The 21,523-nt window shown below is 32.0% G+C and overlaps 1 protein-coding gene across 18 annotated transcripts in view; it reads right to left on the minus strand.

Moving 5' to 3' along the window:
• LOC127712109 (RIMS-binding protein 2-like) overlaps positions 1–21,523 on the minus strand; it is a 172,177-nt gene that overhangs the window by 143,535 nt on the left and 7,119 nt on the right. For 16 of the 18 annotated variants that reach the window (XM_052218331.1, XM_052218332.1, XM_052218320.1 and 13 more), the window contains exon 3: positions 19,654–20,750. In XM_052218331.1, coding sequence (XP_052074291.1) covers positions 19,654–20,718 — 1,065 coding nt within the window. In that variant the 5' untranslated portion in view covers positions 20,719–20,750. Of the gene's footprint in view, positions 1–2,364; positions 2,509–18,772; positions 19,127–19,653; positions 20,751–21,523 lie in introns of those variants that run through there. The other 2 variants (XM_052218337.1, XM_052218336.1) reach the window with 2 other exon arrangements.

Below are 21,523 nucleotides of genomic sequence, written 5' to 3' on the forward strand. Positions count from 1 at the left end.
GTATGTATAATTTACTCAACTATGATTAAATCATTTAATAATCCTGCATCTCAAAAGTATAATCCAAACCTAGCTGTTTCTTCACTGTTATTGAGAGTAAATCATTCTTGAATTCTAAAGCATTATTTTTTAGATCAACATGTAAATTGTAATTGGATTCCAGCACATTCCAGCATATCTCCTCTCCACATCCATTTAAATTCAATTATTTGATTAAACATGATATTCTCATATATGAGTCAATAGTATTCAATGTGTATTTTTTTATTTATAACCAGTAAATCCCATATATATGATTATGTATGAGGAAACTTAAACTTGAAAACAGAAAACTTTTTATAATAAGGAAATCCAATATAAACAATGTTAGCAAAGCGTTGATCTTTATTCTTCATGCTTCATACTGATCACAGGTTCACATTAAGTTCCATCAAAGTATAGACTGCCCTTCCAGGAATCACCAGTCTCAGACAAGACTTACAGACTGGTACTCATCAATCTGGTTAACAGATTCCAAAACATGCAGATTCAATAAAAACAACTATTTATTTTTATAAAGACCGTAAATCAGGAAATTTTTGTAGGTATAACAAACGACCATCAATACAAACGAAATTACAGTGTACCTTGAGACCTGATATTTTAATATATAGATTAGTTTTATTTGTCATTTTTAAGAGTATTAAAGTAAAACAAAATACATCATTCTGTTGACAGTTAACAAACATTGTCTGGTTGCTGTGTACTTTCTATTGTTTATTGATTATAGCTTGTTGGTATAAAATTTGTTTTCTATTTATCATATATTTAGTCCCACTTCAGATTGTTAGCCCCAGGTATGATTCTATTGAATTTTGATAGAATTATGGATGATACCATCTAATGGTGTTTGAGGTTAAAACAATAAAAGAGGTTTTGGACAAGAATCAAGACACTTGAACTAAGTTGTTGCATAAACATGAGTGGTCAATATTCTGATGTGGACTGGGAATAGAAAGTTACAATGGATTTCTTATATAAAATGTCAAACATGATGGACAGCTGTTTTCAAACTGTTTGCTTTGCATTTACAGAAAGAATCTACCGAGAAATTGTTGACAGGTGTTCTTATAGTGATAAGCATGATAAGACAAACGTTGATTATACATAATTATGGTTAATTGTAGAAGAACAAATCAACTGTCTTATCTGATAACAAAAGAACTCATATCAAACAGTTGTCAGAAAAGACACCCCTGTATATTAAGGTCACCCATGGGACCTGAGAAAAATGACCTTACAAGAAGGATGACCTTTTAATTGAGGTTCAAAATACATAGGTTTTACTACAAGCTTAAGACATGTTTTTCTTAACAGAGATGACCTTTATAGCAGGTTCAAATGTACATTGTATGTTATTATTTATGAGAATGATGGTCCGAGAACACAGTTATTTCGTAGTGCATTTCTTTTAGACAATAAATGAAAATTAAAAAAATCCCACCTGCGCTTTCTCAATAATATTTTTACAGTGTGTTGTACCACATTTGGGACAAATCATATCAAAATTATAGAAAACTTCATCAGCTCATTTTCAAAATATTGACATTTTTATGTTAAGAGGGTCAGGAAATCTTTTGACAGCTTCCGAAATGCTAATTTTTGACCTTTTTCAGCTGGACCAAATCACTACTTTACTTTAAAATTCATGACCCAAATTTTTTTACAGTGTAATTTCGTCCCCCTACTTGCTATTTGAGGCATAAAACATGAAGAAATAAATTTGGAAGGGGTATAAAATAAATCTGCAAGTAACACACTGTCTACACTAGGGACTATATTTGTGGACAACGAAAATCAAAGGACGATAACTGTGTCCCTGGACCTGATGATCTTGGTATCTTGAAAAATACTATTTTTGTAAAATAGCAGCACCCAACATGTCCAACCTTAATCGGACTAAAATCAGATGTTCAGGGCTGGCAAAGAGAGAAACACACCTATCAGCTGATTTTAGTCAGATTGCTTCCGAACTTTAAAGAAAAACCCATAATATACATAATATATACAGATATCAGTGACTACTTGCAAATGCAGTAGATAGTTTTACATAACATTTCAAATACTTTATCATTTAATAAAAAATATTTGTGACAAATCCAAAGTACACAATAAAGTAAAAAGTAAACCAAAAATATAGAAAGTTGCTCTAAGCCGGCTTTTAAAAAAACATGATGGTCGACGTTATATTGAACTGAGGAATTCATGACTAAGCAACAAAGAGCTGTTACTCTTGGAAAAAAATCATACAACACCTGTTCATAACAAACATTTAGATATAATCTAGAAGCAAATAAGACATCCTAATTCAGCTACAAAGCTTACCATCCTGTGAAAGCCATACATTTTTCACCCAGATATATTCCAAATATTCGAAAAGTTATGAAAATCAGAACTATCGACAGCAAACCAAAACGAAATACGACAACTATACACTTATCAATTACGAAATTTATTTCTCATTTTAATAACATATCAAAACCTATTTACAACGCAATTAGGTTAGGTCTTTTCAATGAGTGAACATTCAATGTTGGCATTCAAACATCAAATTATCTATTAAATTTCCATGGATGATTGGCAGTGTGCAAAAATCTTCTATTGTTACTTAGCCTGTAAAACTTGATAGGGTACATTTTTGCTCACGTTATTTTTCAGCACCCCAATCATGACAATAACAGTTATAATTATCAAACAACTAAATCAAGTCATTCTTTTATTCGGAACAAACTTTAACACTTAAATGCTCCACAATTCAACTGTCAAGTTGTACAATTAAAGCTAGACCTAAATATTCGTACATAATAAAATAGATCAATAAATAAAAGATATACATCAAAAGACTAGGTAATTGTGATAAATAAATTATAAACCACAAATTTCAAACAGAGTTATCTTTCTTGTTTCATTTCTTTTAAGTCAATAAAACAACATCATACAAAAAAAAGAACAAAGTTAATTTTATTTGCAATTTGAACTCGACCACATGGTTAGGCCATCCCCTAAAAAAAAATTAAGAAAAAAGAAAAGAAAAATAGCCATGAGCATCTGTAGCATCAGATCTAGATTAGCCATGAATATTATATTCTGCAGGAAAGGAACTAAGACAAGTCCATGAGTACTGATTCTGAAAAATCTGTCTGGTCATATCATCCTCTGAACTCATGCGAGTCCAAATAAGCATCAAGAAAGTTGTGTCAGTTGAGCCCAAATATCATAATTTTGTAGCAAAAGTTGAAAATCTGATAATTTCCTTGCCCTTTTTTGTCAAAGGGACTTAGATAATAAGTTAAAGCAATGAAATTATTTTTTGTTCTGTTTGACTCCCCAATTGGACATAAATGGTGAGTGTAGACTTGTCTAAAAAGTTCAGAAGCCTGTATTTATAATTCAGTGGTTGGTGTTTGTTGCTATATATATATCATATATTTGTTTTTCGTTCATTATTTTGTACATAAATCAGGCCGTTAGTTTTCTCGTTTAAATTTGTTTTACATTTGTCATTTCGGGGCCTTTTATAGCTGACTGTATGAGCTTTACTCATTGTTGAAGGCCATACCGAGTGACCTATAGTTGTTAATTTCTCTATGTCATTTGGTCTCTTGTGGAAAGTTGTCTCATTGGCTATCATACCACATCTTCTTGTTTTTATATTTACTGAGAATTCTGACCAATGGAGGGAACTTAACAAGATAAATTAACAAATTCATTTTTAAAAGAATCTCAGTCATAAATTAGTGTCGTTGTGTTGCTCTTTTGATTTTAATTTTATGTTTAATACTATAATAAGGACTTTTGTCTTCCTTCTAGTTAATATTTTTTATTGTTGTCTTAGAATTCCAATATTTTCATTCAACCCTGCAAATATCAATTTATAAAGTACTTGTATGAAAACATTTAACAGTTATCATATGATATATTATCATCAACATCATGAATATGATATTCAATGTTAAAAAAACACCTCCATGTCACAAGCACTTGTCTCTAAAAAAATAAATGGGGAACGTGTCCATGGGACACAGATGATGCCCCCTGCTTGCATATAATGTTATAAAGGGACATGACTCAAGAACTGTAAAAGTGACGCTACCCAAATTTGTACTTGATCTGAGTTTTGTGGTAGTAATTATATAAGCATTGTGTATACGTTTCATAACATTTGGTTGAGGCAAACTTAAGTTAGAGAACGGCAACGAAAAATCCAGCAATTTTTCCATTTGTAAAGGGGCATAACTCTAGAACGGTCATAGTGACGCCACCAAAATTCAAACTTGATCTGTGTTTTGTGATAATAAGCATTGTGTATAAGTTTCATAACATTTGGTTGAGGCAAACTAAAGTTAGAGAACGGAAACGGCTACGGTGGGGGCATAAAAATCACCTATATACGTTAAGACATTTTTTTTCTGAGACAAGTGCCTGTGCTCCTTGTATACTTTGTAAATACAAATTATATTGTATTGTGTGGTATAATCCTTCTGAAATTTAATTCAATAACACTTTAACCTATCTCTATGTAATAAAATAGGACAGTTTAAAATCATTACAGGCACAAGTTTTCCTTCTGACAGAGGTATTAGGCATGTCTGCTTAGGTTTACACAATGTATCACAATCTCATTATAAATTTTATTTATTTTTACACAACAAAATCCTTTTTAATCTTTCAGGACTTACAATTTCAAAACAAAATAAACAATCTGACTGACAAAAATATTGATCTAGAGCTTTTTAAAATGTCAATAAAATTTCAAATTGCAAAATGAACAAAATTGACTATTGCTTTTTAAAATTATCAAGTAACACAATTTGTTTAGTATTTTAAAATAAGTCAGTTAAAAGATCCCACTTTAAAAAATATTTAAAAGCATTCAGAAAATCTACATTTGCAGTACTGTACTCATCAAGTACTCAGGATTAAACTTGACCTTCCACCACCAGCATAATCAAGAACAGAATTGGAAAGTTATAAAAGGACTTAGGGCTCACGCTAGCAGGCGACTTGGGCAAGGAAGTCGCTTTCCCGTCCGTCACTTCGCTTTTCCCGACCGTCAAAAAAGATACCTAGTTGCCCTGGTGTTCACAATACTCGCTTTCAGTCGCTTTCTCCGTCGGCAATTTTCAATTTTTACCAAGTCGATGAAACAGCAATTTTTCATTTATAAGTAAAGAAATTCAAAGACATAAACGATTTGTTTCTTTAGAAAAGAGGAGAAAATATTGATATTTCAGATTGATTGTATGTTATTTACAACTTTTTTAACACTTCCGTTACTTAATACTCGAGAGTATACATCAAAACATTCTGATTTTCAGCAAAATAATTTGTTACTTCATAAGAATGTGTTGAAAATTGCCTTTAGTTATTGTTCAATCCATTTATTGCATTAAAAACGTCATATTCCTTTCCAAATAGCTTGTCAAACATTGTTTATTTTTTAAATTTTATTCGTCAGCCATTGAAATAATTGTTCAAACTACGGATCGGAGGCGGGATTGATGGGAACCAGACCAGATATGATAGAAATCCGCATTCTTACAATAATAATAACTATGGATGCACGAATGGCACTGCTGACAGAAGAATAATGATCCCAAAAGGGAAAATTACGCATTCCACATGTATCAACAGACTTTTGGTTAGATCTCCTTGCTTAATGAATATATTTCCATTTATAAGCATTGTTTCATTTTATTGATGAAAGTTGCTTGACTTTGTTAAATTTATATATCTTTTTAATGAGAAACAATGAATTTCATAAACGTGATAAACAGAATAGTTTTTTAATGGAATTTTAATTGATATATTATACTTTCTTTTCCTTTTTGACAAAAAAAAGTTCTTTTTAGTACTAAATATTTAGTTGGTAGTTTCTGACAAGAGGACCTACATAATTGTGCAACTAGAAATGATAAACTGAAATAACTGTTACTTAAATTGTATACTCAGGTATAAATTGAACAATATAAAAAAATAGATAAATAGGATACATATGGCCCTTTTTATTAAAGTAAAAATTAAAAAAAAAACATTGTAGTGCTGCGAGCGAGCGTACGAGCACTTCTCTTTCAAATCTCACCACTTCTCCCTATTTCCAGTATTAGTTTCAAAAAGAGAAGTCACTTCTTCCTATGATTCTGAAGTAGTGTGAGCCCTGAAAGGTCCCTTAAGCCCAAGCAAATCAAAGAAGAGCTTGGTAGCTACATCATAAGGGGTGTTCATTGTGCATGAAAATTCCAAAAATAATGGGTCAAGTTTGCACATACAGTGTTCAACTTTAAATCACCAAACTATGAATTATTTAGTAAAAGGATATCATATTTTTCTATATATAGGAATTCTAAGTTAAAGGATAACACTTAAGGTACTTTTCACTCTTCTTGACAATCTCCTGTATGGAGTCTGCTGCATTAAATAAAGGAACAAGTCAGCAAGATAAGGAGGGTAGTTGGTTCCCATAAGAATGCAGATTGTCTGTTAACAAAAATGACCTCCAAACATGACATCAAAAGAAAAAAAATTTGTAAGGGTTCCGCGGAACCCAGTTGTCTCGCCTACTTTTGCTGTTAATCGCAGGTTCAACAAAAATGAGGAAAAAAATTAATAAAAATATTCCTCTCTATACTATCTTTTGATTGTAAGTAGCTTCTGTCCAAGTTTGGTAAAAATCCAGGATAATTTATGAATCTAATAAATGTTTTAAAAACTTAAACTGCAGACTGTATGTAATGTTGACTGGAAGAAAAACTAAGTCCATTTATAAGTAAAACACGGAAAAAATGGAACAAAATTTTATCAAAATTTCCTTCTAGATACTAGCTTTTGACCATAAATAAGCTTCTGTCCAAGTGTGGTATAAATCCAGGATAGTTTAAGAAAGTTGTTAAAATTTCAAAAACTTTAACCACAGAGTGAATGTAATGTTTCCTGGCAGAAAAACTAAGTCCATTTATAAGTAAAATACGGAAAAAAACGGAATTTTTTTTTTACAAAATTTACTTTTGAATATAATTCTATGATCATAAACAAGCTTCTGTCCAAGTTTGGTAGAAATCCAGGATAGTTTAAGAAAGTTATTAAAACTTCAAAAACTTTAACCACAGAGTGAATATTTGTGGACGCCGCCGCTGTCGCCGACAGAATGTAGGATCGCTATGTCTCGCTTTTTCGACAAAAGTCGAAGGCTCGACAATGAAGCAATTTGATGAAGTCAGTTTCAAAGAACTTATGGAATCAAAGCGTTTTTTAAATACAAATTATATATATAATGAAAATATGATTATAATTTAGGGTACTTTCAGGGATTGAAGTTAAAATTGTGGCATGGTAGCCCACAGCTTAAATTTGGTAGCCAATCTATATAGTTCTAAACAAGAAAAGCCGAAATTTTAGTAGCCCACACCGAATTTTAGGGGCCATTGGCAAGTGGGTCCCTGCTAATTTCAAACCCTGATTTCGCTGAGCTTTAAATATGAAAATATTTGCACAAAGGGGAAGTAAGTATTCCACAACTTCAATTTTAAAAATACACTGCATATATCATGTATATAGCTGGTTAATTTCTCATAAACACCTGTTTAATGTGGGCAAAATTGTAGATGATCTTCTGTGCCTACTCTCTAAAGTGGACATACCATTTTTTTTACTTTGTATAAAACTTGCACATACATGTATCTTTCCTTGGAAAAATAAGTTTTTTATTGCTATTTTGTGTATTTTTCCTTTGATCTTTTTTTGTGATAATTTTTCATATCATGCTACTTGCTTGAGATAGAAAATTATCGCCAGAAACTCAGGGCGTACATCCCATGGTCAATGTAAAGCTCAAGGAAGTCACAAGCAAACTTTGAGGATGTTTGTCGACCACATCTCATCTCAGGGCTGTCGCCCTTCAATGAGATTGGACCTGAGAAATACCCTTGATAATCCATATAAGTATGCTTTTACAAAATGTGAGGTTAAATTTGAGTGGACACCCACAGGAGATTGCTGCACTGATTTGGGACAGGCAAAATGACAAAATATATTGAGCTGTAATGAATTGTCCACATCTGACAGATAAAATCCAAGTTCAATTTTGTTTAATTCTAGCATAAGACTACACCATTTTTAAAAATTTTTTTACACCCCCCTCACACCTTTAAAAGTTAAAATATATTCAGGAGTTGGTTTTCACACTAAAAAGAAGTCCGGAGAAGAATTTCATGAAAATCTGTCTGAACTCATCATCCTCTAAACTCAGGTGAGTCTAAAGATGCAGCTAGAATGTTTTATCAGTTGATCTCAGATAACAAAAGTTAAAAATCAGCTCCTGATCAATATTTGATGTAAATCCCTTGCTCTTTTTTTAAGAAACTCATGAAAGATCATTTATCTGCAATTTGTACATTTTATGATTTTCCTTTTGATCTAACTGGCAAGTTACTGCCTCATACTTTTTAAGATCATGGACAGGACTTAATACTCGAAAAAATTAGGCAATGACGTAATGAATCAGTGCAAATATACTTTTAACGAAAATAATTCAACTTAATTATTATCATTTAAATTATAACATGCCCTGATTATCAGATTAAAGATTAAAATGTTAATATGTATTTATCATAGAATTCCAAATTTTTATGTTTTTTATGTTTATGATGTTAATATTTTCTTTGCATATAAAACTTTAGTCATCCATAAAACTTCAAAAGGAATTTATAATCATTTTGAATGTGTTCATATTTTTATGTCAAGTGTATTATTTTGATGGTTTATTTTTGTTGACTTTTGAACTTAAAAGTGTCTGAACATCCAAGCAAAGAAGAAATCAAACACCTCTGTATTGTGAACTGATATCATCGTAAAAAAGGCAAATCTAAGTTACAATCCTTCAAAGGGGTTGCAATATGAGGTCAAGAAGATAAAACTGATAAAAGTAGAGTGTTTTTAAAATCTGTGAACTCAGTAGTTCAAATTTCATCTCTCTATTATGGTTAAAAACTGGAGACAGATTTTAAGATTTTTGTTCATGGGAATGAAATACCTCAAAAATGTGTCTTTCTCAAATGCAAAGATGACAAATGAGTCATGATGAATGATGAATGAGAAGAATATACCTATCATATTATCTAAATTACGCATTACATCAATTTGTTTTCAAGTACAAATAGAGAGAAATACAAATTTTTTTCAGCTTATTTGGTTTATTTGGTTTTTTTTTTATTGTTGTTGTTTTCATAGGAAAAGAGGGACATGACTGATATTATTGTAAAAAATCCTTCTACTTTAATGAATATTATTAGGCTGAATATATATACTAAGTATGCTATCTGACAATCTATCTAATCCAATTCTTAACAAAAATCTGGATCACCTTTGCTTTCAGATATTAATTTCATTAATTGTGATGTTTTTATCAAAGAAAAAATGTGACAGGATATAGCAAAAATAAATTGGGCTTTTATCAATTTTTGGCCAATATAATATTTTTCAGACAACAGACACTGTATGCAAGAATGGCATTAATATTATGTGTACCAATTATTTTTTGTTTGCATATTGATATTGTCTCAATATATAGGCTTTTTGTCAAAAGGCTTCATAAGTTCATACTGTGTAGAGCAGCCAATAATTTACATTTTACTAAATATATACGAAAATTTGATAATCGATTTATCAAATTGTATTTGTGTATTTTGCATGATAGGCACAGGTGTTTTTCTTTTTTCCTCAGCAAACTGGTAGTTGACTGGATATGTATTGGTCAAACTTATCAACATCAATTCATTCATTTTGACCTCAGTGATGTGTCAAGAGTCAAATTTATTTAGGCAGGGTTCAAAAAAACATAAGTCACAAAGCCGTGATATGCAGTTTTATGAAGAGCTGAGTAGAGTGAAACAGACAGTGGGAACACAGATAAATTACCTTATCTATCATGTCTATTATTATTGGTCCTTTTTAAAGATTTAATTTGTACCTTAAATGTACTTGTAAATTAAATTCCAACTTTACATTACCCTAGACTACTATGTAAATCATTTTCATGTTACAGCTTGGTGTGACATCCACTGATCTTAAATGAACCATGTTATCAGAGTACATAAAGCTCCATACAGATTACCATTAGTAGTAATGAGATTTTTATGGCCGTGATGTCAGGGTAATTGCCATATTTATCCTGGGGTATGTGGTTATTTAACCATCTGATTATCGATGCAATAACATCCTTTATAAATCTTTGTGTATATATCTTGTATACATAGGATAAAATACTGGGTTGCTTTATTTAAAAATTAACTTCTGAATTTTATTCACCAACACATAATTTATTTGCTGGATAAGCAACAAACTGCAGCTTTCCTGAAAGTCCTATTTTATCCCCACACATTTGGATGAAAAAATAACAAGCCACACATTTAATTACCAGACTAAACTGAAATCAAAAAAATTAAACATCACAAATCAATTTTAAGTGCAGGAAAACTCAGTAAAATGCTACATATACATTGTTATTTCACACAAGCTGTGAATATATATGCATTCATTTCAGCTCAGATTGATTTTAATACTTGATCCCCCTGTCAGCAGAAGGTCAGATGAACCCTGTCCTAGCCTACACCAAATAAAGTTGACCCATTGCTTATAGTATCTGAGAAAAAGACAAACCACACAAACTTAACATCATCCAATGAACCATGAAAATGAGGTCAAGGTTAGATGAAACCTGCCAGTCGGACATGAACACCTTACAATCATTCCATATATTTGTACATCAATATATTGTATATAGTTGACCTATTGCTTATAGTATCTGAGATACAGACTTGACAATGAAAACTTAACCTTGATCACTGAACCATGAAATGAAGTTGAGGTTAGGTGAACCTTGTCTGCCTGACATGTAGACCTTGCAAGGATCCCATATACCAAATATAGTTATCATATATATTACTCATAATAAGTGAGTATTTCACATGACAAAACTATAAAAAATTTTCAAGCAGTCGCAGAACCATGAAAATGAGGTCAAGGCCAATAGAACATATGACAGATGGAAACTTGGTAACATAAGGCATCTGCATACAAGGTATGAACATGATGCAGTGATATTGTTTGCCTCAAATTACAGCCGAAATTCGGCTTTTTCCCCTAGAGAAAATTCCCAATTACTAAAAAAAATGGCTTAAAATTCCTCCCAAAAAGTTTTTCATTTTCCCCAAACAGTGATGGCATTGGTAGAAATATTTGTAAATATCGTATTCATGTTATTATTTTGATATTAGAAAGCACTTTTGAGATCCGGTTTTCTGATCAGAATCATCATGGTGTTTGTAACACATGTGGTTTTCAATGCATTAAGTACCATCATTGCTTCTGTTTCTTTCCCCTCTCCGAAAAGTACCTTTCAGGTTGAAAATGTCTGACAACCAAAATATACATGAAAACAACAGTGCAAAAAAGACAGCAAAGGTCAGCAAAAAATCGGAGATGTGTTTAGAATAAAATATACAAATTTCCCAATTTCAATAAAAAATATGCATTTTTCCCAATAAAAAACGGTAAAGGTAGTTTTGAAAAAAGACAACAATATCACTGTGATGAAGCATCCAGGTCTTATACATTTGTACCTTCTGAAATATAAACCTCTATACAAATCTTTTACGCTGTCACCGCCAAAAGATAGTATTTCTAGACGGAAACTTTAGAACATAAATTTAAACAAGATATGAAGTATCTAGGTTTTATATTATAACTTCTGAAATATAAAACTAAAAGCATCCCCATGTCTTGCATTCCTCACAGGCAAGACAACTAGAGGCTCTTAAGAGCCTGTGTCGCTCACCTTGGTCTATGTGAATATTAAACAAAGGACGCAGATGGATTCATGACAAAATTGTGTTTTGGTGATGGTGATGTGTTTGTACATCTTAATTTACTGAACATTTTTCCTGCTTACAATTATCTCTATCTATAATTAACTTGGCCCAGTAGTTTCAGAGGAGAAGATTTTTGTAAAAGATTACTAAGATTTACGAAAAATGGTTAAAAATTGACTATAAAGGGCAATTACTCCTAAAGGGGTCAACTGACCATTTCGGTTATATTGACTTATTTGTAAATCTTACTTTGCTGAACATTATTGCTGTTTACAGTTTATCTCTATCTATAATAATATTCAAGATAATAACCAAAAACAGCAAAATTTCCTTAAAATTACCTATTCAGGGGCAGCAACCCAATAACGGGTTGTCCGATTCATCTGAAAATTTCAGGGCAGATAGATCTTGACCTGATAAACAATTTTACTTCATGTCAGATTTGCTTTAAATGCTTTGGTTTTTGAGTTAAAAGCCAAAAACTGAATTTTACCCCTATGTTCTATTTTTAGCCGTGGCGGCCATCTTGGTTGGTTGACCAGGTCACGCCACACATTTTCAAAACTAGATACCCCAATGATGATTGTGGCCAAGTTTGGTTTAATTTGGCCCAGTTGTTTCAGAGGAGAAGATTTTTGTAAAAGATTACTAAGATTTCCGAAAAATGGTTAAAAATTGACTATAAAGGGCAATTACTCCTAAAGGGGTCAACTGACCATTTCGGTTATATTGACTTATTTGTAAATCTTACTTTGCTGAACATTATTGCTGTTTACAGTTTATCTCTATCTATAATAATATTCAAGATAATAACCAAAAACAGCAAAATTTCCTTAAAATTACCAATTCAGGGGCAGCAACCCAATAACGGGTTGTCCGATTCATCTGAAAATTTCAGGGCAGATAGATCTTGACCTGATAAACAATTTTACTTCATGTCAGATTTGCTTTAAATGCTTTGGTTTTTGAGTTAAAAGCCAAAAACTGAATTTTACCCCTATGTTCTATTTTTAGCCGTGGCGGCCATCTTGGTTGGTTGACCAGGTCACGCCACACATTTTTAAAACTAGATAACCAAATGATGATTGTGGCCAAGTTTGGTTTAATTTGGCTACGGAGTTTCAGAGGAGAAGATTTTTGTAAAAGATTACTAAGATTTACGAAAAATTGTTAAAAATTGACTAAAAAGGGAAATAACTCCTAAAGGGGTCAACTGACCATTTCAGTCATGTTGACTTATTTGTTAATCTTACTTTGCTGAACATTATTGCTGTTTACAGTTTATCTCTATCTATAATAATATTCAAGATAATAACCAAAAACAGCAAAATTTCCTTAAAATTACCAATTCAGGGGCAGCAACCCAACAACAGGTTGTTCGATTCATCTGAAAATTTCAGGGCAGATAGATCTTGACCTGATAAACAATTTTACTTCATGTCAGATTTGCTCTAAATGCTTTGGTTTTTGAGTTATAAGCCAAAAACTGCATTTTACCCCTATGTTTTATTTTTAGCTGTGGCGGCCATCTTGGTTGGTTGGCCGGGTCACGCCACACATTTTTTAAACTAGATACCCCAATGATGATTGTGGCCAAGTTTGGTTTAATTTGGCCCAGTTGTTTCAGAGGAGAAGATTTTTGTAAAAGATTACTAAGATTTACGAAAAATGGTTAAAAATTGACTATAAAGGGCAATTACTCCTAAAGGGGTCAACTGACCATTTCGGTTATATTGACTTATTTGTAAATCTTACTTTGCTGAACATTATTGCTGTTTACAGTTTATCTCTATCTATAATAATATTCAAGATAATAACCAAAAACAGCAAAATTTCCTTAAAATTACCAATTCAGGTGCAGCAACCCAATAACGGGTTGTCCGATTCATCTGAAAATTTCAGGGCAGATAGATCTTGACCTGATAAACAATTTTACCCCATGTCAGATTTGCTCTTAATGCTTTGGTTTTTGAGTTATAAGCTAAAAACTGCATTTTACCCCTATGTTCTATTTTTAGCCGTGGCGGCCACCTTGGTTGGTTGACCGGGTCACGCCACACATTTTTAAAACTAGATACCCCAATGATGATTGTGGCCAAGTTTGGTTAAATTTGGCCCAGTAGTTTCAGAGGAGAAGATTTTTGTAAAAGTTTACGGACGACGGACGACGGACGCAGGACGACGGACGACGGACACAAAGTGATGAGAAAAGCTCACTTGACCTTTCAGGTCAGGTGAGCTAATAAAAGGAGATTAGAGCTATGCACCATAATCAGACTAGGAGTCAAAAGACTTGAATAAACAGCTGCGCCATGAGCGCATGATACACCCGTCGTCTTGTGTGTGAATTTTTATGCAATAAGCATAAATAGTTTCTGACATACGGCGTGACATGCGAAAACCCCCTTTTTTTTTTACAAAAAACTCAATATCTCTAAAATAAAATTTTGAATCAAAACCAAAAAGTATACAGATCTTAAGATTAATATAACTAAGAAGTGTGTAAAATTTTAAGCAATAATCATAAATCGTTTTTGAGATACGGCGCGACATGTGAAAACCCCCCTTTAAAAAAAAAAAAATCAATATCTCAAAAATAAAATTTTGAATCAAAACCAAAAAGTATACAGATCTTTAGATTAATATAACTAAGAAGTGTGTAAAATTTTAAGCAATAATCATAAATCGTTTTTGAGATACGGTGCGACATGTGAAAAACCCCTCCCCCTTTTTTAACAAAATACTCAATAACTCAAAAATAAAATTTTGAATCATCACCAAAACAAAAAGTATACAGATCTTAAGGTTAATATAACTATGAAGTGTGTAAAGTTTTAAGCAATAATCATAAACTGTTTTTGAGATATGGCACAACATGTGAAAAACCCCTCCCCCTTTTTTAACAAAATACTCAATATCTCTAAAATAAAATTTTGAATCATAACCAAAAAGTATACAGATCTTAAAATTAATATAACTAAGAAGTGTGTAAAGTTTTAAGAAATAATCATAAATTGTTTTTGAGATACGGTGCGACATGTGAAAAAAAACACACACCTGTTTTAGTTACCGTTCCTACTCGCTTATTAGTCCGAAAATTGGGAGTAAAATTCATAATCCAGAGAGGGGGACCGACTAATAGACGAGATCTAGCGACCAGAGGAAAAATCCAAGCTTGAGAAAAGTGGTCAGGAGTGAATTTCCTGGTCAAAACTACGTTTTTGATTGCCAAACCTACATAAGTCAATAAATAAAAAGTTTTTGTTGAAAATAAATGACTACAATACTGTCTTTGTGTTTTATTTGTTCTTTGGTAAACATTTTCTGCAAATTCGTGTTGAAATTCTACTGTTTCCGGTTTGTGTATTGATTTTCATGGTCACATGGTTTTCCTAAAAACCCAAAAGAAGAGCCAAGAACCAAAAATGAAAAGGAGATAACAATGTACCAAATATGTGAAAGGATGTTTTCAGCGGAGTTATTGTGTCATTATTGTGATATCATGATATCAATTCAATGCTTATAAATCATATAATAATCAAAAAATAATTTTAAGATTCATTCCCAAAATCAAAATATTATTCATTAAAGTGTCTCAGGTAAACAAAAATTACAAAATTGATTGACAAGCCAATATAATCCATTGATAACCCTAATTAAGAGACAAAGAGTTGTATTTACTAAAGGTGTGAAAACTATCAGTGATACATGTAGGTAAACAGATGACACTAATGAGTTGGAGTTAGTTATTTTAATATATTGATTAGCTTCACTTAATTTTTTTAATCCTTTAATCATCACAATATAATAAGAATTATGAAGTGTACATGCTCATTTAACACCGAGTTATGTATGCTGTGAAAAATATTTTCATCAAGTGTTGATTGACTTTAAATTTTTCAGGTTCATATTGGTTTATATTCGCTTTTCTCAAACAATAGGTTGTTAGTCATACCCTACAAATTCATTGATGCATTACGTAAACAACACATGGCTAATCTAACATTTGAACAGTGAACAAAACAAGAGAAATGAATACATCTTTATTATTAACAGCAATATAAATTATCATGATGAGCATCAACTAAATTCAAACCAAACAAACATTAATGCAGAAATGAGTATTATTCCTGGATTTGCATTGGTTTTACCGGCGTTCAGTTACTGTCAGCTGAAAAAAAAATGCCCAAATTTTGTCCGACTTATACGAGGGTCAAGACTAAATCCTTAGAATTTGGAGCTGAAAAGGGCCCCCGACTTATAGTAGGATCGACTATTAGGCGAGTATCTACAGTACTAAGTCCCGTAACTCAAAAAGTTTTAATCTTATTTTCACCAAAAAGTATACAGATCGTTTGACCATCATAAGAAACAACTATATTAAGTTTCATGAAATTTGGATAAGTCATTCTCAAGTTACGGTGCCACATGTTTACGCTGGACAGACAGACGGACGGACACCGGACATTTGTATACCATAATAGTCCCGTCAAAAATTTGACCGGCCTATAAAAACCAAAACTGTATCTAGACATGCCAGAGGTAAAGATATGGTATTCAACAACAAAGGTCTGTAGGTGTCTAAACAACATTTACAATATGACCAGCTGTATGTTTATTTCAATCAAAAAGAAATGTAAATAAATAAATTTAAACATGTAGAAACACACTGTAACTTTAAAAGAACTGATATCATCATTAAATTCTCTCATTGACAAAAAATTTAAACCTACAATGAACAATGATGTATGACAAAAGACATTTCTATTTCTACATTTTTGTACTTAAAATTAGCCAAAGAAATGTTTTGTGGTACATGTACTACATATGTACATTTGTACATGATGTGTAAGATAACTACAACATGCACATGTTAATGAACCTCAAAACTTCAATGAATAAATAGGATTTGGCTACATGTACAAAATCAAATGAAACTAATTTTAACTTAAATGTGTTGAACATGTTAAAAGGGCAAAATAAAGAATGTTAATTGAATTGATAAATTGAAGCCTTGAAGTACTTGAACAAGTTAAAACTGTCCCTCTAATATTTTGTCTAATATTATGTCCCTATGTTATAAAGGTGTATAATAGGTGTTTTGAGTAAATGCCAAAATCTTTTCGAGAGGAATTTAAAAGGCATATTTGTGTACCCTTTACATACTAAATTGTATTAGGTTAAAGTTTACACAAATATCCCAACAATTAATGACCTAATAAACAAAACATTCAGTCCAATAATCGATGATATTTATCAATTAATAAAATACATGTACGATTTCTATTAAACATGTTAAAAGTTGTGTGTCTAAATAAATACAAACATTTAATTTGCGACTCATCAAGTATGTGACACAAGCTATGGTAAATATTGAGACTATAAACATAACCTGTATTATACATGTTATAGTAGATATTTACATGCTTATTTCTATTCACTGTACAATCCTCCTTATACACATGTTATATAAATCATGTAAATAGTAAAGAAAGAATAAATGCATCAAATTAATTCACGACACAATATCACTACATGCACGCATGCACTTGAGAAAAAACAAAATTCCAAGAAACAGCCCATTTATTATCTGGATTAAGGCCCTTAAGGGTGAGAAATTTGGACTGTCACTGGAAAATGAGGGTATCATCATCATCATCATCATCATCATGGTACATGTAGGATATATATATATATATATATATATAGGGCAGAGATAATCAGATTTTGCATTGCAATAGACCAAATATACAGATTGATCAGAGAGTTGTCTCAATTAGGGTTCTTAACATGAAAGAGTGTGGCACTCCCTCTGAAACAGATATGGATTGAATGTCCCATTCAAACTGAATGTGGCTGTGTATAAATATATTCAACACAGTCAAATAGAGGCCCTACAGATAGCAAGAATTTTACTGCCTGATGAGAGAAGTCAGGGAATGACCATATCTCTATACCCCAGTCAACCCTTTGCTGGGGGTAATATCAACACATATATTCATTATATCTATCATGTCTATATCATTAAACAAACTTTGAAACATGCAAGTTTTTTGCTATTAAAGATCTACATTGGTCTGAGACTTATCATAAAAGGGTAAAATTAAAGTTCATATTCTTAAGGTCAGCAACAGATCAATATTTTTCATCTTTAAACTCTTCTATGTTTGAAAAGATACATGCTTAACCTTTTGGACTTCATGATCAGGACAAATATGACAAAGAAATATATCAAAAGCCCCAAAAACTATATATATATATATATACAGTAATAACACTCCAGGTGATGCAGCTAAAAAGTCTTGGTTCAAATGCTGAGTAAATCCCCCATAGGCAGATCATGCCAGGATCCCCCTTTCTGGGAAAAAAATTGGATGATTACATAGGGAATCACTGAAACATGACTGTAGCGGGCCTCCTCTTATGGCAGTCAGTTCCCCCCCCCCCCACCTTATAAAAAGTTCTGGATCCACCACTGTCCTCTGTGAAATAGAGCTCATTGCTGGTCATTTGGATAATAGAAATCTGATAACTGTGTGTACACATTCATTTTTATTCGTGGAGTACCAATTTTCGTTTATTTACATTGGTCATGTTGGTAAACCAAAGAAAACCAAGAAATGGAATGTTCAACGAAGCATAAATTTTCTATAGGCTTGTTGTTGTAAACAAGCCACAAAATAAAGTATCCAGGAAAATACAATTTGTCCACTCTCGGAGAAAATTGGTAACAATGAATGTGAATCCACAGAAACATGATTTATGAAGCTGTTTGTACGGACATTAAATAACCCTGTACTGTACGAACTATAAAGTCATAACAACGAACTTATGTCAACCCCTCCCCCTTTTACAATGATGTTACTCACATGAACTATGGATATCATAAAGTATTATTTATATAAACTGATAATGTCCTTCAATTACGACAGTTATTCCATGGTAGTATGTATACATCAAACATATAAGTCAACAATGACAATAGTACAATAGTTATATGAGTCAGACATTTCCAAGCTGTTACTCTTACACTGGGATACCCAGTTCATTGATGAGTTTACTACACTATTAAACATTTATAAGATGCTTTGTCATATATATAGATAAAACAATTCCAATAATTATAAAACATTGTGATATTATACTTTGTTATGAGTTTATTCATCCATGTCTGGACAGAACAGGATAAAAAGTAAGATAACAAAAATACAGAACTCCAAGGGAAATTCAAAATGGAAAGTCCTTTATCGAATGGCAAAATAAAAAGCTCTAACACATCAAACGATTGGAAAACAACTGTCATATTCCTGACTTGGTACAGGCATTTCCTAATGTAGAAAATGGTGGATTAAACCTGGTGTTATAGCTAGAGCTAAACCTCTCACTTGTACGACAGTCGACAGTCGCATAGAATTCCATTATATTGACAACAATGAGTGAGCAAAGCAAACAGACAAGTTAGAAATTTTTTTTTTTCAAAGATTATAATTAACATGATTTTAAAAGTATATTTTTAATTTGAGATAAGAAAAAAACCTAAACTTGTATGTTAAAGTAACCCTAAAAATGCATTGCTATGGAAACAGTAATTACTTATCATGTTTATTCATTTAATTTATTTAAATTACTCAAAAGCCCTACTTACTGTTTAATCAATGGACTCCAATACTTTGACTATATTCTGTTAATGTTGTTATCATTCATGAATCTTAACCACACCCTTTTTATTATTAATCTGCTTTTAACTTACCTCTTTCTGACTTTCTTCATCCCCTCCTGAAGAACTAAACATGGCGGGAGATTTACTTGGAAGACTAAATGCAGAGTCCATGGAGTATGTCTTGTTTAATGAAAATCCTGGTGAGGGATTACGTAACGATAATGCTGGGGATGGATTAGACAATGAAAATGCCGGAGATGGATTTGCTGATGCTAAATATTTTTCTAATTCCAATTCGTCCACTCTAATTTCCTCTAATTTCTGAGCTAAAGTTCTACTGGGGGCTCTACGTGAGTGATGACTTAATATATCCGAAAAAGGTGTTGAGCAGACACTATCGTCTTCTGCAAAACCACCTTCACTTAAGGCTTTTTCAGCCTTTTTCAATTTTTGTAAATTCACAATTGCTAGTTTTCTAGATTCATCCAAAATTTTTCTTAATTCAGCATCATATCCATCCTTAATCTCAGTAAATTCTTTCTCCTTTTTGTTTTCTTCCACTGCTTTTTTGCGAAGTTTTTCTTCCAATTTTCCCCTTTCGTCTTTCAACCTCTGGTTCTCGGCTGCCATTTCTCTCAAAGTTTCTTCATATCTGCTTTTTTCTTCTTCTTTTGACATTTTCACAGCAGTCTGAATATCTTTTTCAACTTTGGCTTTTAACGATGACACTTCATCTTCCTTGTACCTTAACACCTGTTTTAATTCACGGTCTTTAGACTTTATTATAGAATCTTGTAAAATTTCCACCTCTCTCCTTTTTTCTTGAATTAACTTATCCTCTAAATGATGAATCTGATCTTCTTTTTCCTTTTCCAGTTTGCTTTGTATAGTTTTAATTTCTGAGGTTTTTTCCTTATGAACCTGTTTATTACGTGCCTTCTCCATTTCTAATTCACTTTTGAGTCGGGCAATTTTCCTTTTGTAATCCTCTATTGAATGACTAGAGCGTTCTCTCCTTCGACCTTCAGATTTTGCACTCTTTATACTCATAGGCGTAGAAGCTCTACTGATGTCGTTGAAATCAAACTCAAAATCATCATCTTTCAACGTAAACCTTCCACCAGAGTACCTTCTGCCCAGCTCCATTTCCGTCATTTTTTAGTGTAAATTCATTCAATTCCAAAATTCTGCAAAAAATAATTAAAACTTTCAAAATCATAATTGCCCCTAGTCACATAATAAATTTCTTTTTCACAGCACGCAAACATAATAAGTATACTTTTCTTTCATAGCACAACAATAGGTGAACAGCAGGGTCAATTTGGTTACATGACAATACACAAAACCCAACTACCCATAACTTTACAGATGAGTAAACATAATTCTCCATTCATATAAAATGTACATTGTAATGTATGTTTCAAAGTAATTATGAGATGGCTTTTCAATTTTGATTGAAAGCGGTGAACGGTTTAAAAATCTGGTGTTACTATCATAACTTTATAAACTGTTTTCCATCTTACCTTTATTTTGTTTTATTCAAGCCAAAGAACTTAGAGGTAACAGAAAAGAAAAGAAATAAAATATCAGATACCCTCAATAAATACCCCACCTTTAAGGAAGTTCAAACATATTCACCTAGTACTAGACTGCTATACTGTCAAACAGTATGTTTCAACTTCCATGAAATTTGAAGATAGGGATGCAATAAACATGATAAAGAGTAATTTCTGTTTTTTTTATAACCCAACGTCAATAATTTTCATTTGTAAAAATAAAAAAAAAGGGATTGCTTCCTCCGCTTTTAAACACAGAAAAACATATCATCTGGTGTCTCTGTGTCCAAAACTCCCAGGCATATTTACCTGGTATACCCCTCAGCACAATACTTCTGTTTTTAATAGAATAAGCTTTATATATTAAAATCATTGTTCATACAGTTATGCATGCATTCTAATCT

The sequence above is a fragment of the Mytilus californianus genome, unplaced genomic scaffold (genome assembly GCF_021869535.1).
Source record: "Mytilus californianus isolate M0D057914Y unplaced genomic scaffold, xbMytCali1.0.p SCAF_8, whole genome shotgun sequence".
Classification (NCBI taxonomy): domain Eukaryota; kingdom Metazoa; phylum Mollusca; class Bivalvia; order Mytilida; family Mytilidae; genus Mytilus; species Mytilus californianus.